This window comes from Symsagittifera roscoffensis, chromosome 8, assembly GCF_963678635.1.
Source record: "Symsagittifera roscoffensis chromosome 8, txSymRosc1.1, whole genome shotgun sequence".
In the NCBI taxonomy this organism is placed as follows: Eukaryota; Metazoa; Xenacoelomorpha; order Acoela; family Convolutidae; genus Symsagittifera; species Symsagittifera roscoffensis.
In genome coordinates, this window is record NC_087069.1 from 21,261,464 (window position 1) to 21,273,755 (window position 12,292).

Here is a 12,292-nt window from a genome sequence, read left to right on the forward strand (position 1 = left end):
ACTGGATGTCAGTAAATGTCGACAAATGGCACTTCCTGTAACCTGGAGTAAGGTATTAAAATGAGCAACGTACAACCGAGTGTACAGCTACTATGAAACAAACTTGCTCAATAACATCTAATAGCTGATTTGCAAAAAAAACAGCACTATTGTTGCAATTGCCGAAGTAAAACAAAAATGTCCATAATGTAAGAAAAGTCACCAATTTTTTTTTTTCTTGATTTCATGAGATTTCATTTGTAAATTAGAATTGTATGATTTATGAGAAACAGTTTTACTGTAAATGATAAGTTACTTGAAGCACGACAGAAAAACTGCCTGAATTGATGACATGCTGCATCTGATAACTCTAAGGTTGAGCCCTTACTGCAATACAGAACTTTGATATACAGTTGCATTTCCTACACAAACGTTTTACCTCTTTTTAAGATCCAAAATATATATTCAAAAAATTGTCCTGACAAAACATACGAAATTATTTGGCGAGAATTTAATGATAAATTTTTTTAGCAGCCTAAAAGCTGCATTGTATGAAATCTTCAAATTTTAGTGCAATCAAAACCAGGACTACATCTCGAAAAAATTTTGAATGAGCTTTTTAAATTTAATGTATTATAGTAAATGACCAAAAGACCTATCTTAAATTCGAAAATTCAATTTTTTAAAAAAGCAAGCACTGTCACTTATTTAGATAGAAGCTAAGCTCTTCAAGCAGCGTAAACCCAAATCATTGATTTCAAAACTTTTCGGTAAACTTTCTAATTCGAATAATCAAATTATTGCACACAAAATTCCCGTTATATTTTATTTAAGCAATGAAAATAGTTTCAAAATTGTCTTTTTGTTAAGCTAGTTTACCGAAATACACAGAGAGTGCCTAACGGTGACAGATGTAAAGCACCAGCGTGTTTTGAAAGTACGGAACAGTTATTTGATTTTTAAAGCTTCCTGAGCGTTTTGAAAACAGCAATTGTGCTTGTTTGATGATTATTACTCCTTAGCTTAGTAAAAAATCGGATGAAATTTTAGCCATAATCGTTTCTACTGATGTAATATTGGATTAGGAAATGGGGCACAGCAAGTAAAAAAGGTCGAGTTTTGTCTCAAAGACGTTTACGGCTGGTAAAATTGAGGAAAAAATGCCAACTCATCCGACAAAATTTCTGAATTTGCTAAAATACTTGGATGCTCTACCAATTAGGCAACAGGTTTGAACTAGAGGTACATTTTTGATACTTTTTGAACATCTTGCATGGATGCCAGATGAGACTCGAAATTTAAAAAAGTCAAACAAAATCTGGTGTTTCTCTTATAAAAAAATGCACTTGAATTTTTTGAAGTATTTAGTGGTTTCCTAAAGTAAGGTCCTTTTTGAATGAACTGCGTGGCTTCACAGCCCAAGTACGGAGGTTTTAAGAAATCTGATCCCTTATATAATTCCTTGATACTAGGTTCGGGTGGTCGGTTTTTGAAAAAATAAGTGTTAAAAATACGTTCAAAAAATCAAAATTTTGATTGTTCTGAAGGCCATAATTTTTCCATGAGAAAGAGTGCAATAAGCCAACTATACAAGGGAGCTTTTCTCAACCTTTTCTTTTGGTTAAACAGTCTCACATTTAGGAGCGTAGTTTTTGAGACAGGTCAAACAGTTTAAAAAAAAAACGGTCAACAATTAAATATTTGATTACGAGGCTCTTATATTTGAGTGAAAACTTTTGATGGTAACGGCTTCTGCAGAGCAGCTTCACATAATTTGTACTTTCGATGGAAATCAAAATTTCAGACAACGGAATAAGTTATAAAAAACAGCGGAAAAATCACCAATGACTTTTTCGAGGACAATTAATTTTTTGTTATTTTTTGGGAGTAGCCGCTAATGCAGGGTAGCTTCCCGCAACCACGTTTTCTACATTGAAGTCAGAAGCTGAGATTTGAGTGGACAGTTTTCAGGAAAAAAATAAACGTTTTAATAAGCAGTCAAAAAATTGGTATTCTGAAGGCCATAATCATTTGTGAAAAAAATATGGACATAACCGCTCAGGCAGGGGAGCCTAACACAAACTGCATATTCAATTGAAACCAAAATTTAAGATTTGGGACGGTGGTTTTTGAGCAAAATCAAACAAGTTCAAAAAAACTTTAAAGAAGCGTAGTTTTTACCGAATATGATGAATATTTGTTTATAAAACTTAATGTGAATGTAGCCGCTCAGTCAACGGAAGTTCCCACACCCTGTTCTGTTCACTGAACTTAAAATCTTAGATTTCGGAAACTCGTTTTTGAGAAAAAGAAAAAAACCGGAACTATGGGTCAAACATTCCCCTCAACGAATTTCGAAGGCTGTAGAAAGTGGGGTACTGTATAAAGAGACTAAGCGTATATACAAGAACACAGAATTAAGCGAGAAATTCGGGAAATTCAATATGCACACAAACACAATTTTTCAAGTAATAATTTAAAGGCAACACACGAGTTTTGCATTTAATAAAATGGAAAGTCAATCCAAACTGTGTAAAAGAAATGCATTTCAAAATCTTCGCAAATTGATATCATAATGACAATGCAGTCTTTTGGTTTAAAACTGCCATCAAAAGTAGCATTCTTATTTGCGACTTTCGCTGGAAAATAACTTGCATCGCGAATATTTTTCATCGTTCTATCATATTAGGCTCTGCATGAGTAATTGATAGAGATTCGAACTACAGGTCTTTAGCCTGTCTAGACAATGCCAAATATCTGCTGCATCATGTTTGGTATTCTGAAGGCCATAATCATTTGTGAAAAAAATATGGACATAACCGCTCAGGCAGGGGAGCCTAACACAAACTGCATATTCAATTGAAACCAAAATTTAAGATTTGGGACGGTGGTTTTTGAGCAAAATCAAACAAGTTCAAAAAAACTTTAAAGAAGCGTAGTTTTTACCGAATATGATGAATATTTGTTTATAAAACTTAATGTGAATGTAGCCGCTCAGTCAACGGAAGTTCCCACACCCTGTTCTGTTCACTGAACTTAAAATCTTAGATTTCGGAAACTCGTTTTTGAGAAAAAGAAAAAAACCGGAACTATGGGTCAAACATTCCCCTCAACGAATTTCGAAGGCTGTAGAAAGTGGGGTACTGTATAAAGAGACTAAGCGTATATACAAGAACACAGAATTAAGCGAGAAATTGGCGAAAATTCGGGAAATTCAATATGCACACAAACACAATTTTTCAAGTAATAATTTAAAGGCAACACACGAGTTTTGCATTTAATAAAATGGAAAGTCAATCCAAACTGTGTAAAAGAAATGCATTTCAAAATCTTCGCAAATTGATATCATAATGACAATGCAGTCTTTTGGTTTAAAACTGCCATCAAAAGTAGCATTCTTATTTGCGACTTTCGCTGGAAAATAACTTGCATCGCGAATATTTTTCATCGTTCTATCATATTAGGCTCTGCATGAGTAATTGATAGAGATTCGAACTACAGGTCTTTAGCCTGTCTAGACAATGCCAAATATCTGCTGCATCATGTTTGTCAATACTTTCGCATTTTTTCCCAAATTTTTTTTTGTAATTTTCTGCTCCTTTTTTCATTTTAAGAGGTTCTCAATTCCGTAGTTCATTCGATACAGCAGACCAAGCCTGGAAACCAAAATTGGTTCGTTAATTGTGCCCTCATTGTTTCTGGCGTTTCATTTTTTGTCTTTGCATATTTACTATTAACAAACAGAAAAAATTCTTCTTCTAAGGGATATTTCAGGTCTTTTTGGACAGCTCAGATCTTTAAATGTTCTCATCTGTCAAAAATAGGATTTATTGGAAAAACCGCGCTAAAAGCCTAGATCTGACACTGATCTAATGCATATATTTCATGAAACTCATTGACACCAATTAACCTCACGTCAAAAACCAAATAGTTGACTAACAACGTCCTTCACTTGATATATATACAAACTATATTTCTAGTTTAGAATTAAACAGCAAGTTCTGTTTTTATTCTCGATTTCTTCAATAAATTATATCATTGCATCGTATGGGAACATTCAAGCTACAGCTGATTGCTTCTCTTCGTTTCTTGGCAATGCTTCAGATACCCGACCATGGTAGATTGTGTTCGAAGGTGATTTGTAGACCGGTGCGTTGATTGGCGGAAGAGGTTGTTTTCCAGCTATCGTATCTGACAACTTCTCGGCAGCCATGATTGTGGCGGCATTCAAGTTTCCACTCACCTACAATACGCCAGTCGGTTATTGTTCGGCTGAGGATGTTTGGCCTCGTAATGATCTTTTTGGGAATGGGATGCTCATAAAAAACATAGCTTCTTTGAGCCTGTTGGAGTACAAATCTCTTCCAGTTTCATCATTTTGTGCGTCGTCCAAAATGCATACCTTTAAATTTCATCCTTCTCTTTCAGAAAGATTTTTTATTTTATTTTTAGAGCTCTTAACGCCGAGTAGTGCACTAAAATAAAACCCAAAAACACTTACATACTTTCTGATCCACACTGCCGTATCAAATTTATCCTCTAAACTGCCAAATAGCAATCAATCAAATCATCCGCAAAAAAATAGCAAGCATTCAACAAGTTATGGCCTATGGCTCTTTCAAACGTAAATTATTATTAACATGCTCAATTAGGATACAAGAGAAATTTGAAGTTGCTAGGATCAGGAGACAATATGACTTCAAGCTCAGAAGTTCGCATAAAATAAAACAAGCACGGATAACTTAGATACTTGATAACACTTTCATCTTCTGGATTCAAGAAAGTGCCCTCTGAAATGTGAAAATGAAAAATCGAAACAATTCGATGACTATTGCTAAAACACAGCATGAAACACATATCACCCTGAAAAACAAATTATATGATTAAATCCTGCCTCTAACTCTTGAAACGCTTTCAACACTGGTTGCACAAAAATATGTCAACTTAACATATGCAGAGCGTTTTAGCGTGGCATATTTTGACTCATTGTACTAATTTGCCAATTTATCATCGGGGGTGATAGTTCAATTTGTTAGGTTAGGGGAAAATTTGTTCACATGGGCCCGTTAATTTATATTTGAGACCATTTGAATCAATTTGAGAGACAAGAAACCACACGTTACTCACAAAAGTTTATCTGAATATGCTCGGCTCATGGGTGAAAGAATTTAATAGAGTATAGAACTAACTGGGAAAATAAAAACAAGTAATGCGATTCATACCATGCTGGGGAATATGCTGGAATCGACCACTCTCAGTCCCTGCACTCCCCACACCTTCCCCTCCCCACTCACTACAGCTGCCTCGTGGGGGGACATATCAGCCCCCTCCCCCACAGCAGTGTGTTCCGGTCCCATTCTACATGTGCACGAGTGGTGGTAGGCTGTGTCACTCTTCTGCCGGATGAACTGTTCCAGTTGGTCACGTGATTGGTACTCGGAGCCAGGCGACATTTCATCACCTACCATTTCAACAAAAAAGGTCAACTTCGAGGTTTATGAAACCTTTGCTTTTAGGCCAAAACAACCTACTCCAGGATAAGTAGTAGGAAGAAAAAGTTTTTGTGACAAAAAAATCTGCTAAATTTGCTGAAAACTGAACATAGCTAATCGAAGATTGGAAAAGATTAATGAACGCAAGTAAGCATAAAAAACACTGACTTTCTTGAAAAATCTCAACTTTCGATTTTCAAAGAAAAAAATAGATGCCCTTTAAGCTCTTTGAATTTCTAGAACAATTTATGATTGGCGCTTTTTTGATAACATGAACATGAACTGGATCAAAAGGTAAAGTTCTTATTCCGCTGGAAAATCTTTAAAATAAATTCCACTTTCGAAACTAGAAATCGTTCATGTTTTTTTTTCGCGCCATTTCTACATTGATTCAAATCAACCGGATAAAATAAACAACACTCGAATTTTCAAACCTTTTCTCAAATTGTCTTAAGATAAGACAAAAAATGAAGAGAACAAAAGTTGCTTAAAATTTCACCAGGGCTCTTTTCCAGTTTCCCCCTTTCAAAATACCAAGTTTTAAGTTTGTCTTACGTGTTATTACGGCTAAATGCGTGATGTTACCTTGTAATGTATGAAGAACAAATCTGTTCAGAATTGTCGATTTGTTCTCCACGCCAAATTTCATTGCATTATGACAACGTTAAAAAAGTTTTTCAAAGTTGAATTTAAAAGGGGGGAACTGGAAAAGAGCCTTCACCAGAATTAATATGGTGCAATTTTTTCTCCAAAATTCTCAACCAAAATTTTACCCCAAAAAAGGTCATTTTTGCTTTTTTCAATTAATCAAGAATTACGCTGAAATTACTTTGTTAATTGATGAGAAATATATATCGCAAGAAGCCTCCTACACAGCCCAACAAAGTTCTAGAAGGGTTAAAACTACAAAAACCTGTATAAGAGAAAATATTTTTGCCTTATAGTCAAGAAGCATGATTTTTACTGTATAAAACCCAAAATCTTTGCTTAAAAACAAATTTTAAACAATTTACTCAAATTTTTGGAGATTCAACCTTTGTGGAACTTTGTTGGGCTGTGTAAGAGGCCTCTTGCGATATATATTTCCAATCAATTAACAAAAAAATTTCAGCGTAATTCTTGATTAAATGAAAAAAGCCAAAATGACCCATTTTTGGGTAACATTTTGGCTGAGATTTTTGGAGAAAAAAATTGCACCATATTAATTCTGATGAAATTCTAAGCAATTTTTATTCTCTTCGTTTTTTGTCTAATCTCACCCCAATTTGAGAAAAATGCGTTTGAAAATTCGAGTGTTGTTTATTTTGTCCGGTTAATTTAAGTCAGCACTGTATTTACGTCACTTTCAACAAATGAATTTCAATTGAACTCAAAAAGTGCATTATACCTCAGTGCATCAATATTTTAAGACTTTTTCCTGAAAAAAAAAAACAAAAATCAGCAAGACCTATATAAAAGTCTGCACTACGTTCATTACTCTTAATAAAAGTCTGTGTTAACATCCTTAGCATTGCCTGTACTTAATATCATTGGCTGTACTTAATTACAATTTAACATATCAGACGTTATTAGTAGGCTGCGTTGATTTTGAAGCTTAACATTCTGGCTGAAATTTTTTGACGGTACCGTTCATGCAATCTTAACGTTCAGTGAATTTTTCGATATAGATTTACTCAAATTGCTGTTCATTACCAAATAATTTGAATTACAGAACTATAGGATTAATTAAGCGAACTCAATTGACCTCTGTAAGGGTCAAATGCCGGCTGTCTGAATATCTCCCTGGTGATCTCAATAGCATCTATGAACTCCTCCATGTCCTCCCTCTCTGAGAAGTAGTTGGGATCTATCTGGGGGGAGTCTCTGGGATTGGAAGAGGATAGTTTGAGGGTTCCTCGGCTCTTCGGACGCAGGGTGCCTACATGGGCCTGTAAAGGAAGATGAAACACTTAATATTTCGACATTACAAACATGAGCTTTTTTATTTATCAGTTGAACCAGTTAATACTTAAACACAGCCAACAGATAGCTGGAAAAGTGTAGACGAACAGAGAATCCGAAAACAAATTGATATATTTTTTCTAATTTTGCGACTTTCCAGTTTCGAATCAAAAAAATCAATCATGTTAAAGCTTTTTGAATGTCAAGCAACGTTTATGATTGCCACTTTTTCACTAAGTCTATTGATTAACATTCATTGGAGTTGAAATTTTTCTCAAAGCAGTGACTGGCAATCAGTTTTTACTCAATGTTTTAAGGTTTTGAATAACCTTAATCTAGAATTTGGCAAAACAGTAACAAAATTACTATAGAGTATCTTCTTTGATAGATATTCTGCAGTTAGAGTGGACAAAATTGTATTAAACTGATTGCAGTATTTAATCGTCTAATGAAATCCTTCACCCCCCCCCCCTTTTAAAGACACCTGGTGTAACCTGGAAGCACTCGTATGGTGGTGGCACCCTGCCATGTTCAATGACGGAGGAGGGCAGGAAGTGGTACTGGACATTGGGGTGTGGAATGGAAGTGTTGGTCCTGATGAATCCACCAGACTCCATGTGACTACTAGCACACTGACCTGGAGGGCAACATGCTGCTAGGTGACACATATTTAGAAAAAATTATCAGATAATAATTCAAGCCATATTTTTTGTTCGTACGTTAGAGAGTCAATTAAGACGCTTTAACCTAAATGGAAAGGACCAACAAATGATCTCTTTTCGGCTCATTACGGAGAACCGCTGCGTTACAGTGTTTGCAATTTTTGGTTATTTTTCTGGGCTGGGTAATGTTACCTCACTGCGTAATGTCATTAAATGTAACAAGTTCAAAACAACATATATAAGACATTACTTGGCGAAATTTTAAGACGCAATTTTAATCTCAAGGTCACCTGCAAATTCAAATTTTTCTTACCAATTTATTGAAAATTGGCAGATGGCTCTTTAGATTTTATAGTCTGTGCAATATTTTTCTGAAATCTTATTAAATTTGTGAATCACAACTATGCATAGAATGGGAAAAAGTACCTTTCTGAAACAAGAACCACTGTGCGCCGACTAGTGCCTTGTTTGGATATCTCTGCACTCCGTAGAGAGAGATGTGCTGAGTGCACTTGTGTTGCAAGTAGATCTCCAGATGGTCTTGCAAATTCATTCCCACGCCTACAACGAGTTTAAAAACTAATCAATCCACATCCGCATAGACATTTCAGCCAGTGCACAAGCTTATTAGACACCCCATAATTGTACGAAAGTAATTACATGCCTGAGACAGTTTTTTTTGCAGAAACTTGTAGATAGATCAAGAACAAGTATCTAACGCAAAAATATTGATGTGAAGCTTAAGCTTAGCATTTTTGTGCGGTTATCAGATTCCAATGCAACTTCTAGATATTAATCGAACTACTATCTCTTTAAAGGTCAACAAGGTCGATTACTTCGAAAAATCTTCTACGTGTCATCAAAATGAGGAAATATTGGAGTTAAATTGATAATATTTAACCAGGAAGATGTTGTTTCACTTCGATTCCATGTTGCTCCAAGTCCGTCTTGTTGCCAATGCCAGACAACATCAGAATGTGAGGTGACCCTATTGAACCCGCAGACAAAATAACCTCCTTGTGTGCTCTGATCTGAAACAAATTGCATTTTGGGTCGAATTGGATTTCCAAATGGTCATGAGTGAAAAAAAGCAGCAACAAAAACAACACATAGACGAGGGACGGTGAAGTGGTTGAGAGATCTGCCCGTGGGTCGGGAGATCTGTGGTTCGAGGCCCGCTTTGATGCGTTCTTGTTGCCTGAGTATGAGTGAACAGTTGTCAAATCCAAGGAACACAAGCAAAAAATGCATAAAGTTCAAAAGAACAAAGCGAACAACCGCGGTTCTCCTTGATGATCTGAAAAACTCGAATGCTTAAAATCTCCTAGTGGATAAATGGTCTAAACAGAAATTAATTTGCCAGAGATGAAAGGCTCGTTATTTAGGCTGAATCCAAAGTGCCGTCAATCAATAGAAGTTCTGGTACAGGTTAAGTTTAACCTTTTTTCGCCATTTCCGGCGTATAATTTACCATCAGGAGCCCGCTGTCGGATGAGGAAAAAAACAAACCGCATAAAAAAGATGTGGTTGTAAAAGGGTCCAACAAAATGAGAAAAAAATGGAAACTGACCTTGATTGGTTCTTTGCCCACAGGTTGTTCCACCTCCAAACCTACAGCCTTGTTGTTCTCGAACAGCACTTTGTTCACTGCCACTTTCGAAAGCGTCTCTGAAACGCATCGGGCAAAACTATCTGTTATAATAATCGACCTAAGAATAAGAAAGAATAATTATCGACCTAGCTATGAGTTGGTAGAGCAAACGAAAAATTAAGGAACCTACAAAATATGCCTCGCAAGTAAAACTGAACTTCAAAAAACAAACAAAAGTTACTTGATTTAGTTTGCATTGTTGCTTTTAAGGAAGATTAAATGGAAGATTAAATTAGTTTTTTAAAGTTAAAATCAGCTGACTAACTTAGCTTCGGTCGAGTCAATGCAGGTCTCAAGTAGGCATTAGCAGTGCTCCATCTGATTCCATTCTTGATAGTCATGTCCATCCAGCCCACCCCCTCCTGCTGGAACCCATTCTGGTCATCTGTGAAGGCGAAACCGGCCTCCACTCCCGCGTCAATCCACACTTGGTGTAGAGGGTTGCCGGATATCTGCCGGGAAACATGGAGGGGACCACTGTCACCTAAACGGGAAAAGTAATTCTAAATTATCAAAGTACCTTTTGTTAATTACTCAGTAATTCTCTCTTCGCTAGTTAAAGTTTGGCAACACTAAATTGTAATTGTTTTTATGCACATTGACGAACGGATTCAAATATAAGCGTGAAAGATTATCGACGAGGAAGTTACCGGGACCCTAATGGTGCTAAGTCAAAGACCTCTCCTTGCTCAGTTTCGTCAAAAAATGCGCGCGACCAAGAAGATTGTGCCGCCGAAAATCAAGCATGATCTTATATAAATTTTCTTATATCCATGACAATATGGAATTGTAAAAGTGAATATTCGAGCAAAAAAGTAAAAACAAGCTTTTGAAATTGGGTTTCAGTTCTCTGCTGAGAACTGGAAACTTCTTTGAGCTTGTTCACTTACTGCAGCCGCATGTGCTCAGCTGGGTCTCCATTATCCAAAAAAGCCTCCAACCAACTCTATTGGTGTTATGGAGTCTATTGAGAGCATGTCACAGTTAGAAAAAGAAGCAATATAAAAGCGAACAAATTCAAGAAATTTGTTAAAACCGTAATAAGGGGCCTACGATTAGCGAGTTTTAGGACCCAAAATAAAAACATTAGCTTTAACCTGATAAAAAGCAAATTTGTTGGTCTTAACTGAAAAATATCCTTCCGCATTGGTTCCCCCGTTCACTTAACTCAATCGAGATTGTTACACTAAATCACCAATTGTAAGTAATGTTCAATAATTAGGATTCTCTTTGTAATACGAATTTTCGATCTTATTTTTTATTAATGTGATTTATTATTTTAAACCTTGGCGATAACAAAATTTATTATTCTGGCAACTTGGAGCAGCATTTTAAGACCATATAGGGTCCATTTGCTGTCCTCTCGGGGTTAACTTACAGTGAATATTGTGTAAATACATGTTGAATTTTGGGGTGTAAACACATTGGGCGTTAAAACTGTCGTTTGTTTGTGACGAATTTGAGATGGCTTTGTGGTATGTTGAGGTATTATCGAAAGCTATCAAACAAAGTCGGAAATCACAAATCTGCCCCTGAGCGACACAATGATTGACTCTGCTGCAATGGAAGACGCAGTACGTGTTTTTGAAACCAATATTTATATGCTAACAATTAATTGGTTGTTTGAAGATGAATTTATATTACACCTTAATTTCACAATATTTTTATTAGGAAACTGACTAGGCGGAGCTGATTAATGCTGCGCAAAGTTTCCCCGCAGGTGGTTGGATAAAACCTACCCTCAACGAAAATGGAGTTAAAACCCAAATTTTTGTTGCATGTTTGCACTTTGAAGTCGGACACTCCTCTTACCAGAGCACAATGTGCAGAAATTTATGACGGAAAAAACAAAAACAGTTCACCAATTAATGCCATCGAGTTTGCTGATAGCAATGAATAAATATGTAAATAATTACATATTTGGAACAGAAAAATAAAAATAATGAACATTCTGAAAATTTTAATGAACTTGTTTGAACTAGTACTTGTTTTAACTAGTAAGAAACAAATTCTTTATTTAAGCAGGAAACTACGCTTTTCCAAAGAATGCGTTTTTTTAAGTAGGGTAGCGCAATACGGTTACTAATCAAAGCAAAACAAATAATCTTTATGAAATATTCGAAAAAAAGGTGTTCATTCATTTATCAAAATAATTTTAAACGGGTCAAGTTGAATACCACGGTTTGGTTGTCGAGCAAGAAAATTTGCGAATGAGCCAATTAAACAGAAAATAATAAAATTCTCAGCCTTTTCAATATTTTTCTGAAAAACATCAGGCTGTAGTTCCTTGAAGAAAAATTGTTATTGCTTTTAAATTTAAAGCAATATAAGGATTACAATTGAAATCATGAATTTTCGTACATGCGTTTCTTGAAAAACTTCTGAGAAAGAAACAAATTGTGTATTACAGTTCTATTATCAAATCGAAACCTTCCTGTGTGTCTTTTTACTCAACAAGGCCTCAATCGTTCCACTAAAGAATTTTCTGTTAAAAAACAGGTTGTATTTGTTCATGAATAATCTTAAACGAATTTCCCGCATTTGTGTGTAACTATCGTGTTCATGAT

The 12,292-nt window shown here is 35.6% G+C and overlaps 1 protein-coding gene across 2 annotated transcripts in view; it reads right to left on the reverse strand.

Annotated features, from left to right (window-relative positions):
- Positions 1-3,907: 3,907 nt before the first annotated feature.
- Positions 3,908-12,292, reverse strand: part of LOC134852835 (choline dehydrogenase, mitochondrial-like) — a 53,904-nt gene continuing 45,519 nt past the window's right edge. For both annotated transcript variants that reach the window (XM_063868663.1, XM_063868662.1), the window contains 8 exons: positions 9,991-10,209; positions 9,645-9,742; positions 8,976-9,105; positions 8,501-8,635; positions 7,907-8,049; positions 7,216-7,399; positions 5,202-5,440; positions 3,908-4,222 (listed from right to left, as the gene is read on the reverse strand). In XM_063868663.1, the coding sequence (XP_063724733.1) occupies positions 4,037-4,222; positions 5,202-5,440; positions 7,216-7,399; positions 7,907-8,049; positions 8,501-8,635; positions 8,976-9,105; positions 9,645-9,742; positions 9,991-10,209 (1,334 nt within the window). In that variant the 3' untranslated portion in view covers positions 3,908-4,036. The remainder of the gene's footprint in view (positions 4,223-5,201; positions 5,441-7,215; positions 7,400-7,906; positions 8,050-8,500; positions 8,636-8,975; positions 9,106-9,644; positions 9,743-9,990; positions 10,210-12,292) is intronic.